The following is a 19,969-nucleotide window of genomic DNA, read 5'->3' as shown; positions in this document are numbered from 1 at the left end:
CGAGCAAAAAGACTCGAGAACTTCATGGATGTTTCTCCCAAGAGAAGTATACGCAATTATTGTTTTCTCTCTCCTTCTCTTCTCTTTCCTTTATTCTCTCTCTCTTTCTCTCTCTCTCTCTCTCTCTTTCTCTCTTTCTTCCTTTTTTACTTTTTGCTCTGTCTTCGGTTTACTCTTTTATGATGTATCCGCAAGTATTGTCCGTAAGTTTAACGAGAAATTATCTTCTTTCGAGTCAGCTTGCTATGTATTTGTTAATTAGACTTTATCCTTTGTTTGCATTAATTGAGAAGTCGTAGTGGTCGACTTCCCAACGACGAATGAAATTTGATAAAAGGGACGGATTAAAAACAATAAGTTTATCGTCCGACGGATCACATGGTAAATATTAATATCTCTTGAATTTTCCCAGGAATGGAATCTTCTATTATTTCGTTTAATTAGACTTCGCTAATATTTCTCTCAGAATAAAATGGATTTGTGGATTAAATTTAAAGATCGTTGATAGGAATAGATCCGAGAATGTATTACGTGTATGGATAGACATTCTTTTTTTTACTACGAAAAGAATAATAAATATATATTCTCATAATAGTGACGAACTCGTTATCAATTTTATCGGTCGGCTATTCGATTTTTGTCTATTAATTTTGGTGATGAGTGTTGTCACAAAGAAAATCCATTATCAGGATTGGAATCCAAATTCATCGAAGCAAAGAGCGAAAGCCTTTAAATGCGTTGATCCTAGGAATATTTGTCCGATAACGATATGACGACATACAAAGGAGAGGTCTCATCGATCATTTCGACCGAAAATCGATCGTTCGATGGAACACGTCTCTATGATCCCTTACCATTCGTGAAGGATTTTAGAATTGCTAATCGGCTAAGAGAATTATTCGCGATGGTGATAAACTATGCTCTCTCATTTCTCACTCTCTCTCCCTCCCTCTCTCTTTCTCTCTCTTTCTCTCTCTCTCTCTCTCCCTCCCTCTCTCTTTCTCTCTCTTTCTCTCTCTCTCTCTCTATTTATCTATCTTTTGTATAAAGAGAGAGAGAGAGACAGAGAAGCTAGGTTTTGATAAGAGTTTGTAAAAACTCACCTAACAGATCCCACTCGCCGTTAGTGATAAAACTGCTGATGTCACCTCCTGATTCGTCTTGCAGTTGCAGGTCCAACTGTTAACAATTTATTACAAAATGTTTAAATGTAATATAACTGATATAACTATCCATATCTCATAACATAAAATAGTTTTATTTCGTTTTTTCTTTCTTTTTTCTTTTCTTTTTTTTTTTTTATAGGAAGCGAATCTGTAATTGCGATTTACTTTACATTTCATTGATATTATGCTCTCACCTTTTCGAAGATCAATATGATATTTAGGACACAGTGGGAGGGCTTCAATGCAATGTATAGTGAATTAATTACTGCATGAGAATCGTTAAATGAAAATAGGGGGTCTAATTGAAAAAAGAAAAAAATAGAAAAGAAAAGAAAAGAAGAAGAAAACTGTTTTGCATCTGGTTAGTATTCAATTGATCGAAACTGGTGAAATGAAAACTGCACAATCTATCCTTTAACTTTTCTCCCGCTTATCATTCGATTCGATGAACTTTCGAGCGTCATCGATCTCTCTATCTCTTTTACTTCTTTTTTTTACTTCGTTTTGTCTACATCACCTTATATATTTAACGCGAATGCTTATTTTGTTAAGCCAAGTGTTCTTATGTGAGAATTGATTTGGTTCTCGAGCACTTTCTGTTCTCTCTCTCACTCTCTTTCTCTCTTCCTCTCTCTCTCTCTCTCTCTCTCTCTCTCTCTTTCTCTCTCTCTCTCTAAGTAAACGGAACAAATTACTGATTTGGTGATTTTCTTTTTTTATTATATCGAAACTGGTTATCTGTCGAACGCGAACACATGATATTTGACCATGTACTAGCCGAGAATACTCGCCAAATAAAAAAAATATGAAAGTATGTTTCCTTTCGAAAGACGAACTATATCCTATTTCATCGGAACTTTTTATCGCGTATACATGCAATATTAAATAATAATATCACATTTCAATCAACTTATTATAAAATTATTGACATTTGGTAGTTGGCAAAAAAATTTGATTTATCTTCTTATTTGTTTTTGTTTGTCTTTCTTTATTTTTATTTTTATATTTTTTTAAGTTCATTTGAATTATCCAGTACTCTTTTTGTAAATAGTATATATATCGGTAAGATACGCGATGGAGTAACACTTCTATAGACGTTTATTTCTCAAGTTTCTTTTTGCTCTTGAGAAAGCAGTCTTCTTGATATAGAATGAGAAAGAGAGAAAGAAACGATACGTCAGAGGATGTACAGGGATAAAAAAAAGAAGAAGAAGAAAAAAAGGAAAAAGAGAAAAATAAGAGCAGAAGAAAAAACAACAGGAAGCGTATAAAAGCAAGTAGTGTGAGTAGGTAAGTACGGAAGTATCGCTGACCCCATTTCAAAATGTTCCTTACCTGAAAGCCGTCGTAAGTCCAAGAGCCAAATTTCATCTCACAGCGCTGATCGTCAAAGGGGAACCAGGTAATGTCTATCTTGCAAGTGCTCTTGAATATACCAGGCGGCACATATAAGCAGGTGCCATTGTTCTTTACGACGACATTCGTTGGATAAGTACCGTCGAACCCTTCGTCCGCGCTGCAACGGATTAAGAAGAATGATGAGAACGTGCTCTTATCAATGATCCTCCAAACGATTTATTATCGACGTCAGACGATCGAATGATTGGGCGATTTTCCCTATTACCGATTCTTCAAAAATATTGAATGACATTCTCTTATCGGAAGTACGAATTAGATCGAAATTTCAACATTTCTTTTTTTTTCTTCTATCATTTTTTTTCCATTTTTTCAGTTCTTTTTTTTGGATTCCCCATTTAATTTGCTCTATCAAAAAGAATCAACTTTTTGCTCGTCGCAGGATGAAACACGAAGAGAAAAGAAAAAAGTCAAGGGGATGTCCGTTTTCGTGTCTGTTTTCCATTAGTATCTCAAAGGACTGGAAAGGCACAGTGGCCGTAAGACCGAAACCAATTTCTAATAGAAAGGATTGGCCTGCTTTTGGACGATTGTGCTTTACGCTTTGCTTCGATGCATCCGAAGATTTCATCCAAAGAAGATGTAATGGGACAGACAAGAGACAAGATATACTTGCGACCGATCGACTTGTACGTTCTCATGAAAAAGGTTTCTTTAAACTAAAGCCCGAATGGAATTAATTGGATTCTCTAATTCCTATTAGAAATTTCAACAAATTTCATTAACTTGAAATATTTATGTCCTTTGAACATTCCCAACGATATATCTAATCGAATTCATCGATACAATTTCGTAAGAATCTTTAGAATAGAATTTGATATTCGATTAACATAGATTTATTTATAAAAAAAATTCATTATAAAAAATAAAAAATTAAAAAAAAGTAAATAAACAAAAGTAACTTTATAAATTAATTATTATGAAATATTATTATGTAAATTTTCTTTTTCCATTTCTTTTTCATTGTGAAATATAGTCGCGTAACTAATGTGAATGAATGAATAATAACGAACACCCGGTGAAAAATTATTTAATTAAATCCACGTTAGAACGGCCGCTTGCTTCTCAATGAAGTCTCGTGCTTTTTTTAATGCGCTTCAACGAGTTCCCTCCGCAACCACTATCCATGTTGCGACCACCAACGACATACTGAGACACCGAGAAATCTCTTCTATAACTCCTCGAGAATCATCGAACAAATATATAATCGTGATTCGAGTATCATCCTCGTTACGTGAAAATTCGTCTTTCAATAGTCAAACGAGATACGAAAATCACTTCAGGTTGATTTAACTTTTATTAAAACAAAAAAATAATAATAAAGAAAAAAGATATAGATGACTCAGGAATTTTTATTTGGCTTTTGTTTTCGATTTTTATTTTTTATTTTAAAGTATGACACATATAGAAACAATTCAAAAACGATTACATATACTTTTCAATGATTTTAAAACGTATTTGTTTAAGTGTTCTTTTTCACATTTCTTTATTTTACCTCGTAATCATTGTTATATAAAATGCTGGATACCACAAAGTTTCCAATGAATATATATATATATATATATATATATATATATATATATATATATATATATATATATATATATATATATATATATATGATAAGGAATAAATGCCTTTGCAGAATTTAATTGGGTAAAGTACACAGACCTTAAGAGTACGTAACTCGGGTAACTTTCTGGTCGCTTAACAGCATTTAAAATTAAACGAACGACGAGAATTCTCAATAGTCGTTGAAAAAATCATAAAACAAATATGCATATCGAAGTAACTTTTTTGTAATATTTCCTAGTATTGATTTTTTTACTTTTTAATTGCGTGATTCTATGTCAATTGCTTTGACATAATCAATGAAAAATTATATATGTAATATATATACATACATATATATATATATATATATATATATATATATATATATATATATATATCTGTGTGTAGAGTATATTTGTGTGTAGAGAATACCTTATAATACATAATTATATATAATCTTATACATGTTCTCTGTGTATGTGTATATAGCTTTTAATCGTTCCTTCTCATTATTTTAAATTGGCAATTCCTAATTAAAAAATTATATTTGCAAAAATTTTAGATGATACGAGATACTCGTCGGCAGTTTATCGAAAAGAAATCGAAATTTTGAAGAGGATCGAACATTTGGAAAGAAATGACGTAGTTTTAAGAAGTATTCTTCTTTACGAGAAAATAAACGGTTGAAGGTTGGTCTCTCGTTCCCTCTAGGGTTTCAACCCTCTTCTTTGCGAGAAGAGATGCGAACCTCGCAGCATGCGAAATATGATTTTGAATGGAATGCATCGGAACGATTCTACGGGGCCACGGATATAAGGCGGGTGAATGGTATACATAATACACTCCCTCGTCCAGGCGACTAAGGATTGGTTGGAACTCAGCCAGTTGGCCACAACCCAATCCGTTATTTCATTCTTTTTGAATCCACCCTCCGAACCCACCTCGCCACACCCACCACCACTACCAACGGCAAAAGCGGAGCCAGCCGCTACCCCTAAACGCACGACCGTTTTATCCAGCGTTTCACCCACCCTCTACTACCACCCTTCTTTTCTCTCTCTCTCTCTCTCTCTCTCTCTCTATCTCTATCTCTCTATCTATCTATCTCTCGCTCGTTTCTTTTTGTCGCATGCTCAATTCGCAGAAGCGGCGCCGTATGTGACATCGAAAATTAAATTCCCATCGAAGCATCAACATCCACACACACATCGTTTTTCCTCGATCATCTTTTTACTCCACTTCTACTCTCTCTCTCTGTATCTCTCTCTCTCTCTCTCTCTCTCTCGCTTTCTCTTTTCTACTTTTTTCTCTCTTTACACTTACACTCCATCTTCCTCTTCCTGACGAAAGGTTTAGAGGTCGCTCGTATTTACGCGAGTCGAAATCGACCAGGTAAATAGTTACGATTCGCCAAACGTTCTCTTCTCATTCCTCTGTGACCTACCGTGATTGCTTCTAGCTTTATTGAAAAATCGAAATACTTGATCGAAGAGGAAAGACAGAGACAGAGACAGAGACAGAGATAGAGATAGAGATAGAAAGAGAAAGAGAGAGAGAGAGAGAGAGAGAGAGAGAGAGAGAGAGAAAATCGGTGGCTAAATTCGAGTTTGACCTACGATGGAGTTCGTACCTATGAATGTAACTGAGATGAAATGCCACAGGCGATGCTTCTTGTATCCCTTATAACGTTTCCCTCCGCCACGATTACGATTAACGGAAATGGAATTTCCTTCGAAGATCGTGACTTGCTCAAGTCAATATTAGCTTGGTTATATCCTTATGAAGCGAATATACGATATGAAGGACTACTGTATAACCATAACTTTCGACTACTATCGATATATATGCTCTTTTAAACGCTCACTGCGTAATTAATGGGCGGGCGTTGGTGACGCGACAACCGCGTGCACGATGCGTTACTTTAATAGCTTTCTTGTTTAGAATAATAAACGAGCTGGTTTCTATGCTACAATAGAGAAGAACTTGATGATGAGCCGCTAATGAGTTACTTTTCTCTTCATGTATTTAATGAAGAAAGGACTGTGTTTTTGGAAATTCGCAGGCCAAAGGTGTAACATGCTAACGTTAACTTTCCATCCTTTTCATCCGTTTTGTCTATCATACTTTGTTTCACGGTAGCTTAATCCCGAATTAACGAACATTCGTTCATTTATGAAAGCTCGTACATCCGATACGTTTCATATATTCGATTGTATTAATTTTGGTATACATATTATGTACACATTGAGAACTTATTTTGATAAATTAATAATAAATTTGTAAATGCCTCCAAATATTCAATAACTCGTGAATAATACTTTGCATTATTATGTATATAAGCTAAACCGTATAATGCAATATATTGTGATCGTCTAAATATTTTATATAAAATGATGAAAAATGATCTGTAAAAGATGAATTACAATAATTTTTTAAAAATGCGGCTAAAATAAAGGAAAACATTTACTATGTTCGCCGATTATTAAGCAAGCTATTTTCATTGCAGCATGAAGGAGTGTTCATTCACTCTGTAGATATATTCACACGTAAGAGATTTTATAAAAGAAAAGAACACCAAAGAATACGACACACAAGAAAGAAGAGCGATCGACAGCATTACTGTCGACCGTAGAGAAACTCGGATATACTTTGAGTGCACTCTAAGTGCAATGTTGCAGCGTCATCTGGTTAGACGAGAGGTAAGGTTTCTTCTTGAGGCATTCAATAAGATGACGCCATGAATATCAAGGGTAGCCATGGTACTCATGTCATTAACCGTATTACTTTCTTTTTTCAAAGGATAACGATTATCCTTGAAACGATGGATAATGTTTTGGAATTGTCTTTTTGCGTTCGTCGTGTGAGTGCTGAAAAGCTCTTTAGTTTCTCGATAACCTCGGGTAAAAATTTATTATTTAACGAAACTTGTTACAAACGAATGGAACCAAAAGAAAGAAGAAAAAAGATAAAAAGAGAGAGAAAGAGAGAGAGAGAGAGAGAGAGAGAGAGAGAGAGAGAGAGAGAGGAAAAAAATAAAATAGTTATAAACTCGTTTCCTAAAGATCTCTTAGTATCATTTGTAACATATGTAGAAACATGTAAAAAAAAAAATAATAATAAAAATATTTAAATGCTGTCTATCATTTTTAGTAAAATGCTGTTCAATTTAACATACTTCCTGAAAAATCCAATGCTTTTGCAAATACGTGGGCGACTGTCATTGTCATTCGTGCGAGCTTCCAACTAATCCTACCTTTCGCACGTTTGAAGGAAACCTATTTCAGGCTGTGGAATTCCCTTGCAACCATTCTCCGGTTCACCCTTCTCTCCATTCCTCTACGTAATAGTAGCTACATGTTATTCCGTTATTGCGCGACATTTGGCACGAGTCGTGAACAAGAGAGAGAGAAAGAGAGAGAGAAAGAGAGAGAGAGAGAGAGAGGGGGGGCGGGGATAGAGAGAGAAAGAGAGAGAGAGAGAAAAGAAGGTTGGAACAATGGTGGTAAAGGGCATGATGGATTCCATCTGGTCGATTGTATTCATGATATCGCTCGATAATGTTCATACCCGTGAGGCTCGAAAACTACTTAATCTTCGTCGAGAATACAGGAGAAAGATAGTGTCCTACCTAGAGAGATAGAGAAATACCTGGCACATAGCGAGTGAAACAGAGAGAGAGAGTAAGGGAGAGAGAGAGGGAGAGAGAGAGAGAGAGAGAGAGGGAGAGAGAGAGAGAGAGAGGCCGTGAGAATGGGCATGCAATCGAAATTGCATACGAATCGTACTTTCCGGCAGGAGCTGCCGGTACATTGTTCACCACGCTGCAAGCGATCTATTCTCTCAATACCTAATTACTGGAAAGTCGGACAACCCATGTGCCGGTTCAATCTGATTTAGATTCCAATAACCTACGAGTGTGACAACTGAGACCAGCTATCCGAAACGGTTTTTGGGTAGGGGTATCTACATAAATGTATATATGTGTGAAAATGGCGAATCTCTAGAACACTGAAATCGTTGGAATTCGTATTCAGCTTTCTTTGAAATACCAGAAAGGAATACGCGTCTCAACGGGAACTCGTTTTTCGAATTATTATCACTATGCGGTCAATGCGACGAATGCATGTCCTGTTCATGTATGTGTGTACGTTTATAGGTATAAATATTTGAGAGAAAAAGAGATAAAAAGATAGAAAGTGAGAAATCGTGTCAATGAAATGAACGAATACCGTGCTAATGAAAACTCGTTTCATTCTCTGTCAAATTTTTTTTTGTAATTTGTAAATATGATTATCAGAAACGTCTTGTGCAATTACAATTATTGAAAATGTTTCTATTGTATCAATGATTGTATTGATTTGCATTGTCGAAAAAGGATTAAAAAGTATATTTAAAAGCTGATCGAGTTCTCTTGAAAGAACGAGAAAGGGAAGAAAAATAAATTATTAAACGAGCCATCAATTGAAGCCATCTACTCTCGTTTTAGTAATTCGTAGAAGAAATACAGCCGAAATCTCTGTCTCTCCCTCTCTCTCTCTCTCTCTCTCTCTCTCTCTTTCTCTCTTTCTTCAGTTTTAATCGAGTGCTCCCTTTGCAATGCGAAATACTATAAAAACCTGGACCATCGATGAAACGTACGCTTTGAAATGTTCAGCGTTCATTATGTATTGGCAAACAGGGCATGAAGGTAAAAGAATTTGGAAACGGTGACAGGGAACAGGGACAGATCGGGAATGGGTGGAAAAGCGAAGGGGTTTGCAGATGGGGCTCGAACGAGAAGAAGTAGGATGTAGAGGGGAAATGGGGGGAGGGAGGAAGTAACAGGGATAGGGTTTAATCTGCTTTGGCTTGAATTTCAAAATACGCGATGGCTAATGCATATTGCCTTTGGCATCGGCCCAACTTTCCTATGCGGTGGAATCCTCCCTCTTGTCCTCTCCCACATCTCCATCATTTCTCCTCTCCGCACGGTAGCGTCTCGTTTTTAGCCTACCATACCCCAGGAAGCCCTCTCCCTCTCAACCAGTACCCACGCGAGTCCACCTATGTGGCCAATGTAAACTCATTTTGTCATACATTAAACGGCGCGATCCTCCTCTACCTCTTTCTCCTCCTCCTCCTCCTCCTCCTCCTTCTCTTTCTCTTCCTCCCACGACCGAGCTGTCTCCAGCCTCAGCAGCGGTGGCTGTGTCCTGGCCTCAAACGATATTTATGCCATATTAATCGGCTATCTCCTTTGTATGCGCCTGCATACGACTACGATCGTCCTACCGAGTGTGTTCCTGACGTCGCCCTAAAATCCATCCGGCAAAGCAGTCAGCTAGATCCACCTCGTTCATTCTCACACTATTACTGCTACTATTACTACTACTAATACTAGGACAACTACTACTACTTCTACTGGTACTGCTACTGCTGCGGCTGCTGGTGTAACTGCGGCTTCTGCTGTTGCTGTTACTACTGCTGCTGCTGCTGCTGTTGGTGCTAGTGCTGATGCTGCTACTTGGGCCAATTGCAGAAGTCGGTCATGTGGCGTCAAATAGCTGTCTATGATTATCCAATTAGCAGAAAGGATGCAGTTATTAGTAGCTTGTACGCAAAAGAGAAAGGCTCCACCTCTTCGTTTTCGTATTCCTCTTTTTTATTCCATTACTCGGTGCCAAGGTGCATGGAGACTCTCTTTGTTCTTCCTTTTTTGGAAGACGATGGAAGTCGATCCTTTATGGTCTTATTAAACTTTAAAGATCCTCTCAAATTGAAAACTCGAGATGATGCACTCCTCTTTCTCTCTCTTTTTCTCCCCTTTATTCTTTTCTTTGTGCAATTCATGTTCTCTTAAGATGAGAAAAATCATATTAGATATTAATGATCGTGAAAAACGGAGTAATTGAAAGCACGAACGCTGCAATTTTGTATAAGGATCGTCGATGACAATGACTTAATACTTAATTTTTCTTTGATGCAATTATCTAATATTTTATTTTGGAAATTTGAAGACTATAGAATTTTCATAAAAGATTTTGTAAAGTAAAGAAAAATTATTCCTAATCATTCATAATTTATAAGTATGAGAAATTTATTTTTGATATTTAACGATAATGTTTCAAATAAATGTTTTATAAATAATAAATATATGCGCGCGCACACACACACACACACACACACACATTTATATATATATATATACACATTTATATAAATATATATTTATATATTTATATATATATATATATATATATATATATATATATATATATATATGTAAATGAAAATTCTCCGATTGATCAACAATATGTTAACTTGAGCGGTGATGGTGCAATTGCTTACAATTTATCTCTGATCCGTTCTCTCACTATCTCTGAGTATATCGATCTATCACCAATCAAGCTACCGCGGACGATAAATTCAACCTCCCTTAATTCCTTTTCCCTTGTCGTATTTACCGTCGTTTCTCGTGGCCTGATTAACGAACGCTGTCACTGGTCTGCATTTTGAACACAAAGTTTGGCAAGGCACGTCGAGCATAGGCCATTCCGTTCGATCACGAAACGAACGAAAGAATGAAAGTGGAACGAAAGTCGTTTGGCCGGACGGTCGAACGTGTTCGAGCGACGCGATTAATAGTATCAGCTCTTTCGGTCATGTACCAACTAAAGATTATTTCTTTCTTTATTTCTCTCCCTCCTTCTCTCTCTTACTCTTTCTCTCTCTCTCTCTCTCTCTCTCTCTCTCTCTCTCTCTCACTGATTTTCATCATCGATAAATTAATAAATAACTATATTTTTCGAAAACTTTATTTTCGACGATGAAATGAAGGTTTATACGTTTATATTGCAAAATTGGTATCTTTCATCTCTCTTTCTCTCTCTCTCTCTCTCTCTTTCTCTCTCTCTCTCTCTCTCTATCTCTATCTCTCTCTCTCTCTCTCTCTCTCTCTCTCTCTCTCTCTCTCTCTCTCTCTATCTCTCTATCTCTCTCTACCTTCCTCATTCTCTCTTTATCGATAGGATCAAAACGAAGTTCTTTCGCTCTGATTCGCGATCCTAGATATGCATTGATCAGCCTAACTGAATTTCTATTATTTGATCTCTTCCATGTACTGTTTTTTCTTCCTTTCTTCTTTCCCTTCTATGTTTTTGTTTTCTTTTCTTCTTTTTTCTTTTTCTCTTTTTCATTTTTTCTTTCTCTCCGTTTTCTTTTTTTTTTCTTTTTTTTAGTTGACACTTGCGCTTCGATGAATTCGTAAGGTCTTTCTCTGCGAGAATACGATAACGAATTTGACGTCAGCATTTTTCATTCGATACATGCATATACGATGTTCGCGGTTGATTGAAACTTTTGATGGTATCTATGTATGTACCTCCGATACATGTCTTTTTCATTACCGATTACCTGGCTATTTGAAAAAATAACAAAATAAGAAATTTCCATAACTACTGACGTACTTATTTTTAGATACTGACATTTTCATACGAACTTTTTTCCCCTGTTTCTTTTTTTATAAGCGTAACATCCTACGACATAAAGTATCTATCAATAAAATTCTTTCGGAAGAATGTACTGTTTATCTCAAGGAAGAATGGTTTATCAGAGTGAGAGAAACAATGATTGGACGCGAGAAGATGTCACAAATTTTCTATGAACGAAGATACGAGATTCGATTTGCAGTGGATCCTCGTTCCGCTCGACTGTCTCAGTGCATAAACCCCGACGTATGTACGTGTCACACGTGCGCACGTTAGTTATCGTTTTGCGGCTCGACTGTGTTCTACTTCGGTAATTTTATGTCTCGTATAAAACCTCTGTGTACGTGGACCTTTTACCGGGTAGCAGTTCGATCTATTTTTTGCGATAGATCTGTAAAATCGACGATATTAAACAAACTAAAGTCCTAGAATCTTTTCTTTATACCGGATTAAGAAAAACGTTAAACGAACTATAGAGACTTATCTTATTATTTTTCGATGAATAATCGACTTCGAAAAGAAGTGCTATTTTATATGGCAACGTTATATAATTAAGAAAAAAGTACAACATTTATATAGGTAATAATAATAATAATAATAATAATAATAATAATAATAATAATAATAATAATAATAATAATAATAATAATAATAATAATAATAACAATAATAATAACAAACAACAGAAATACGAAAATAATAGGTAAACAAAGTAGGAAATAAATGAGCTGTATTATCGGTTAAAATTATCCTTCTTATAGTAGGTATATATTCCCTTAATGAGTTTACTTGACGTTACAGAATTAATCTATCATACCGCAAATTTATTATTTTTTTGATCCAGCAGATAAGGCAGGACAATAAATTTTCTAATTAATAGAACTACTTTAACTCGATTACAATTCAGTAGATCTAGTTATCGATAAATAAATATTGGATTGGATTGAATATAAATTTATTAGAACGATCTTTGATATTAATAAATGGATGTTCGTTGTCGGATTTCAATTAGCTTAAAGAAAAAAGGAGAGAACAGGTAATAGGTTAGACCGTAGCAACAAATCAAGATATAAAAATCTCATTTCCACGAGCTGCGAAGTGGGATTCGGTCCGTTAAGTGGTTCAATGCTCGTTCACAAACACTGCCACAGACAGACGGTATATAAACGAGCTATCCGAGTATTGTACCATTCGTTTTCTTCGTTTAATGCATCTTAAGCCGAACTTTTTAATTCGACAAATACGATGCGCAACGCGGCATCGTCGACTTCATCGTTGTCAGTGGCTTGCGCCCGATACATTACCTACTTAAAAACAATAGCTAGGCCGCAAGCGTTTTCCGACAATGTATTTCCGCAAGAGGGAGTTACTTTTCCTGATTCCCTTTAAATGGTGACAGTGGCTTTGTTTTTAATGCGAGTGACCCACTTGGCCCAGCGTCCCATTTTGCCCCGATATTTTCTATGCCTCCAGGTAAATAGTATACTTCCTCGCCTACGAAGAATCTAGTTCTTTTTCCTAATCGATTAATCGTTCTCGATTTTCTCGATATATATATATATATATATATATATATATATATATATATAAATATATCGATTCAAACAAACGGATAGGATTTAAATAGTTGGAAAAAGAAGAAACGAAGAAATCAGAAACCGTATAAAACTTCTCAACGTAAAATTAATACGTTTCAATCGTAGCGCCTATCGAGAAATTTCGAGCAATCGATGTTATATCTGCCGATATAATAAAAAACGTATAAAAATAAATTCTCAAAAAAAGTCCAAGAGGTATCACTCTACACGTTATATCTCTTCACTGTAGTCGAATGTAATTTCTTTTTTCTTTTATTGTATTTTTTTTTTATTTATTTATTTATTTTTTATACAATTCAATACTATCCAAAGCTATCTCCGAACATTGATGCTCTCGTAATGTTTAAACGATCAAATGTGTTCGTTGCTTCTCTTGATGATACTCGTGCGCACGTATGTTCTTGCGCAATATATACACACATTGCGCAAACACATACTCATATGCATACACACACACACACACACATATATGTTTGATGAGAGTCGTATGAAAAGTGGAGCGCGGAAGAATTGTGCAGAGCGACGATGCGACAAAGCAGCTAATTGATCGATCAGTCCTTTACCCGCGACTCGACCGTTTGCCATCCTTGTAATGACCTCACGACCCGCCATATTATAACGTTATACGCTGTAAACAGAGTGAATCGCACCTTCGACGTTCTCTGTTTATTACCTTCATTAATGTATATATGTTCTCTTCGTTGGACGCACATGCGCTCTTTTACACCATACAGCTTATCTCTTAAACGCATTAAAACTCAAAACTTTGCGAGCACGTGTATCGTTCTGTCTCTCTCTCTACCTCTTTCTCTTTATCTCTCTCTCTCTCTCTCTCTCTCTCTCTTTCTCCTTTTCTCTCTCTCTCTCTCTTTCTTTCTTTCTTTCTCTCTCTCTTTCTCTCTCTCTCTTTCTTTCTCTCTTTTTCTCTCTCCCTCTCTCTCTATTCATGTATCTATCTATCTATCTTTTTCACCCTCTATTTTTCTCTTTCTTTTTGGTTTTCGTAATCTCGAACACAGCGACAAGTGCAAAAAAGACAAGCTGATGAAAAAAAACAAAAATAAAAAAAGAGAAGCGTAACGCTAGCTGGTACTGATACAACGCGCACAGTATGCATACATATAGGGTGACCGCGTAAACAGGAACAGGTTAGGTATCCCGACATTAAAGGGGATGGAAGGAAAGCCAAGCGTTTAATCGTATTACTTTTTAAAAACGTTCTCGCTGTCGCTCTTCTTTTTTAATGTTTTTTTATCTGCCTAGATTAATTTCATTGAAATATAAGTTTTCTGTTATTTATAATAAATATTATATTTACGAAGAGAAGAAAAGAGAGAGAGAGAGAGAGAGAGAGAAAGAAGGAAAGTAATAGAAAAAAAGAAAGAAAAAAAGATGACTGCAATAATATATAATTTATTTTTAATTTAAAGGCTGTGAAAGTTAATTAGAAACGTGAAGAATTTTGAAGTTTTACGAAGTTCGAGTATACGAGTTAATTTTTGGATTGGTTTTTTTATAATTTTGTTGGCATCTTGTATGTTTTTATTTCTTTTTAATGGACATTTACGATAAAGATTTTTTTTATGCTTTCATTCGTTCTCCTTTTTGATATACTTTTACCAAGTTCTTTTTCTATCCTAGATGCATTTTGATAATTACATATTTATCTCTTTTCTGTAATATTTGATATACGTACAGATGAGTACTAGTTTTTGTGGATACCCAGTATAGTAATCCTTAGTAAATATGCCAGAACAGTATTGCATGCTCTTAAAAATACAGGATACAAATATAATTCCATGTCAAGAGAATCGTAAAAGATCTTTAAGTATTATTTTTTTACATTGAAATTCGATCCTAATTACGCCCTACATTCTTTTAATCATTATAATCAATATACGTTGTTTTCTTTTTAAATAACGCATTTATTTTTAATGTTCAGTTCAGATCTTCCGTAAAATACGAATATATAAATTTTTGTTTGAATCGATTAACAATAACAGCAGGTTCGATAGATCAAACAATCATATTAAATAATTCGATGTTTTAAAAGGGTCCATCAAATATTTGTAATATTCCGATAAAATTCGTTCTTCTTGTTATTCTCTATTTGTTTTGTTTTATTTTGTTTTGTTTTTTTTTTACTTTTTTCTTATTTAGCATAGCAACGAATAGATCAGGTTTCTTTAACAAAGGATCGTGGCCCGCAATTTGAAAACAGTAGACTTTTATTCTACGCTATTCGTTCCGTTGACTAAAATGTCGAACATACAGATTCGCAAAGTTCTTGCGTACGATATTTTTCGATTTATATATGGAGAATGTCAGACTCCGTGCGAGTCTATCCCGAGAGAAGCCTTGAATTTCCATAGAGGACACGTATTTCGCTTCACAAGAAAGGAAAGTTGCGGACATATGGACTTTCTTCATAGCTTTTTGAGTTAAAAGTCTGTAAAAAAGTTCGGCGAGCGTTTCATAAATCTTTGTTTTTTTTTCTTTTCTTTTCTTTTTTTTTCTTTTTTTCTTTCTTCTTTTTCCGTTTCCTTTTTCTCCTTCTTAATCAACTTTTCTTCTGATCTACATAAATTTCACCAAAGCCTCTGGAAATTGGATTGGTGTTGGACACCTTATAGTTGTACGTCTTCTCGCTACTACTCATTTCTACATAGTTCTTTTTTAATGTTCGCATATAAAGTGTATAAAAACTGGATTTACAAATAGTACACGGTATGGTTTTATTTTTTTCCAACTAGCTCGTTTGGAATACTTATATAAATAGAAAAATTATGTTACTGAAGGTTATAATGATATTTTATGATTTGTTAGAATAAAAGGACAATTCTTTGAGTCAGTTTTACAATAGATTTCGTTGAATTTATCGAATACAACTACAAGAGAACCTGAAGTTAGTTGACGCTGAAAAAAAATATTTCGTACATCGGAGGAGATCGATTGTAACAGTGAGGATCGTATCGATAAAACGGAATTGTTAAATCGAGCTTTTCCTAAACTAAAAATGGAAATATATTTCAGCTTTATAAGACCTCTACTTTTCACATCTGTTAGAATATCCAATCTCTCTCTCTTTCTCCCTCTCTTTCTCTCTCTCACACTCTTTCTCCCACTCTCTCTGTTTATTCTAACGTATAATCAAGCCATCCGATATTTCCTATTTCCGATTGTAGTTAAGAACAGAGATCCGCCCTCCTTGTCTGCCCAGGATGCATAGCAGTTACTTTGGCCGATAAAATTTTCTATCGCTTTCGGGCGATACTCTCATGAATATTAACAAACGTAATCTAACGGACGATTTATATTCATAGATTTTCTCTTCTCTTTTCTTTTCTTCCATTTTTTCTTTTTTTTTCCACTGCTTATCACAACTAGAAAAGCGTTTCTTTGTTTTCTTTTAAATCTTTATCATTGACTATCTCCATAATAGTATTGTCAAATTATTAAGATATTTTTTTTTAATAGTTCCTTCATATTTCAACGATTATTCTTATTTTAATATAATTCATTGATTAAACAGTAACATATGAAATTTTACGATTTAGCAATTCACGTCGAATATCTTTAATTACCTGTTATACATGAGAACGTCCGGTTTCCAAAGTCGATGCGGAGGGATCCTGAGATCTCTGACGCCTCCATACTCTGAGACGTTCCACCTCATATTTACATCGTTCCATTCCTGAAAAAGAAATAGAAGAAAATAAAATTATATTTATACTTTTCGATAAGAAATTAAAAGAAATACAAATTAAATATTTTTAATGTATTTTTAATCTATTTTTAAACATTACGATTGATAACTGACATTTAAAAATAATTATCGTTATGTTTAATTATAATCATTTGTGAAGTCATTACAATTGAACCGAAATGTCTATGCATTATACGGAATAATCCTATTTTCATTCGAATCGAACTGACACTCAAAATTTAATTCGCAATCGAGATCATACAGTTTGTAAAAAGAGTCTAATCGTGTGCCTTCTTTCAAATTTAACGATAATTCCTTGTCCAATGTAGAAAAAGAACATTTCAGGAATGTTAAAGCATTTTTTTTGGTTTAATCTTTGCTCGTACGAATTTAAAGTCATAAATCCTAGTTAAACGGAGTCACTTTTTTCATTCTTATTCTTATTCGGTCGACGAGAAAAAAGAGAGAAAAAGAGAAAGAGAGAGAAAGAGAGAGAGAGAGAGAAAGAGATAGAACGAGTGCTAATACTTTACTTAGAGTTGGTGAAGAAATTTTCTTACTAGTTTCACGCTGAGTTTGGGTTTTCGTGAGAACGCGAAGCGTTTTAAAAAGTTGATGAAATTTCATGGGGAAGAACAAAGAGAATATTTCTTCCATTCAGATTTTTTTCTCTATCAGATCTGTAATCGATCGATTAAGGTCGATAAGAACGACTAGTAATAACGTTCAACGAAATTTATCTTTGGTGTTTTTTCGTGTAGTATTTCTAGTTTTCATGAAAATTATTATAAAAATATAGAAAAATAAACATGTAATGAAAGAATGTAAAAACTCGAAAAATGTCGAGCAAAATGTGATCATCTATACGTTATAATATCGCGAGAAAAAATGATAAGCTGAGATAGAGGGAACTCTTATCCCACCTTTATCCATTTCATCTTGTTGAATTATACCCTAGTACGGATTTATAGATCAATGGGATACTTGAGGATGCACCGTAATCGATCTCATCTCACAGGAATCTCCTTGAATTAGGCGACCTTTGAATCGCATCCTTAGTCTGCACTCGAAAGCTTAAATTATTGAGCCGTGTGAATTTCAATCTCTTAAGAGTTTCACATTGCCTTGCATATTTCGTATCATATCTATTTTTTGTCGACTCGAATTTAACATCTTTTATCAAATAGGTAACAATATATATTCACACAGAAAAATAGAAGAATATCAGTAAACTAGTATATCTCTCTTTTTGAAGAAAATAATAAAGAATATAGAACGGATATACCGAATGCATATTCAATATTGAATATTTTATTAAAAATAAAGTACAGCAGAACGTCAATTATACGATTAATAAGAATTAACCTTTATAATCATGTTTGTGTTCAATAATTAAATTAATGGATATTTCTGCTTCCTTGTAGCTCATCGGATTTATTTTTATACGAATTTGATTTGGATTATTTTATATGGATAATAAATTATCCATATAATCAAAAATATGTTATTTTCTCACAATATTTCATGTTAACGAACGTTTTATGGTATAAAGAAATTAATCAGGCTCGCTTTGAACGAAAACGTCGTCAATAATACGAGGTACAGAGGTTTAATTAGCTATTTAAAATGAATCGAAGTAAAAGAAATTGGCAAGAGATAAAAGAAGATCGATCGAAGGATTAAACATTTTTATTCGGCTCGCCGCGAATTAAAAACAAACTCGTTTATCACTACGTCGGAAAGATATATCGAAGGAACTTAGAGAAACGAAAGAACGGAAAATGAGAATGAGAGAAAGAGAGGTTGTCTTAAAAAAAGAAGAAGAAATTGAGAGAAAGATATAGAGAAACGGCTGCGTTGTTTCGCACGTTGGAAAGCGATCTCGAGATGCCCTTCGCAAAGGGATGACGAAAGAAGTGAAGGGAAAGAAGGGAAGATTTCCTATCGCGTTCGCAAGTAAAGGCGTTCGTGGATGGCTTGCACGGTAGAATAGAGCGTCGTTCAGGCTGACAAGGGGAGACCACGACATATAAGCCTGGGATTTCAAAGTAAGGTTGAAAATATGCCGGTGAATAGTGAGTTAGGGAGATAGCCTAAAATATTTTCTTTCCTTGGCAAATTGTTTTTTTGTCTTTTTTCTTTCTTTCTTTCTTTTTCTACAACAGTTTCATTTCAACTTGAGAATTTTGTTGAATTGGATCGGACCTTTTTTCTTTTTTCTATATATATATTTTATATATATATATATATATATATATATATATATATATGTTTTATATCATTGGAATAATTTCCTTTTCGAAATATATCTTCATTTACTATAACTTTTCTCTACCCTTTAAACTTCTAATCTTATTTCAAAATCTTTACTTTACATGTTACAGGCTCTACTTGTAAACCATTAGATTCACACCCATTAGTCACTGACCCCGATTGATTAACCACTGATGGAGTATGCCGTCGGATAATTAATAATAGCCACATCGGCACGTTGGTTTACGTTCCACGCATAGCGCGTTATTATATACGTACATATGCATTTGAACGCACATCTCTGGAAGATTTACCGATCATCCTTCCTCAATTCCGACGATCAAACAGTGATTAGTTGATGGCTAAGAAAATTAAGATCAAAAAAAGATAGACAAAGAGAGAGGAAGAGATAGAGATAGAGATAGAGATAAAGATAGAGAAAGAGAGGGAGAGAGAGAGAGAAGAGGGATAAGAGATGAATAAAGGAGAAGAAAGGAAAACTCAAGAAGGATAAAACCTTTGTAAAAATTCTATAGCAAGCCGTTTTTTTGAACTTAAAGGAGGGTTGTAAATCTCGGATAAAAAGATGGAAGAGATATAAGAATGTGCAAAAGAGAAAGAGATAGAGAGTTAAAGGTAAAGAAAGTTACTAGAGGATTCGAAGAAAGATTTTCTTAAGTTCTTTTCCTCGAAAAACTCTTCCGGAGAATAGAGCTACGTACATATCTATGTATGTATATACCCGATAAAATTTTTTTCGTTGTCGATTAAAATCTTCAAAGTATTTGTACCGGCTTGTTGTCAGGTAAA

At 34.6% G+C, this 19,969-nt stretch overlaps 1 protein-coding gene across 2 annotated transcripts in view; it reads right to left on the bottom strand.

Moving 5' to 3' along the window:
• The window catches only part of LOC124426251 (neuronal acetylcholine receptor subunit alpha-7-like), a 132,416-nt gene that overhangs the window by 8,463 nt on the left and 103,984 nt on the right, over positions 1 to 19,969 (bottom strand). For both annotated transcript variants that reach the window (XM_046967706.1, XM_046967705.1), the window contains 3 exons: positions 16,785 to 16,894; positions 2,502 to 2,682; positions 1,104 to 1,179 (listed from right to left, as the gene is read on the bottom strand). In XM_046967706.1, the coding sequence (XP_046823662.1) occupies positions 1,104 to 1,179; positions 2,502 to 2,682; positions 16,785 to 16,876 (349 nt within the window). In that variant the 5' untranslated portion in view covers positions 16,877 to 16,894. The remainder of the gene's footprint in view (positions 1 to 1,103; positions 1,180 to 2,501; positions 2,683 to 16,784; positions 16,895 to 19,969) is intronic.

The sequence above is a fragment of the Vespa crabro genome, chromosome 8 (genome assembly GCF_910589235.1).
Source record: "Vespa crabro chromosome 8, iyVesCrab1.2, whole genome shotgun sequence".
In the NCBI taxonomy this organism is placed as follows: Eukaryota; Metazoa; Arthropoda; class Insecta; order Hymenoptera; family Vespidae; genus Vespa; species Vespa crabro.
Note: the sequence above shows the minus strand (reverse complement) of the source record. Positions and strands in the feature narration are given on the sequence as shown.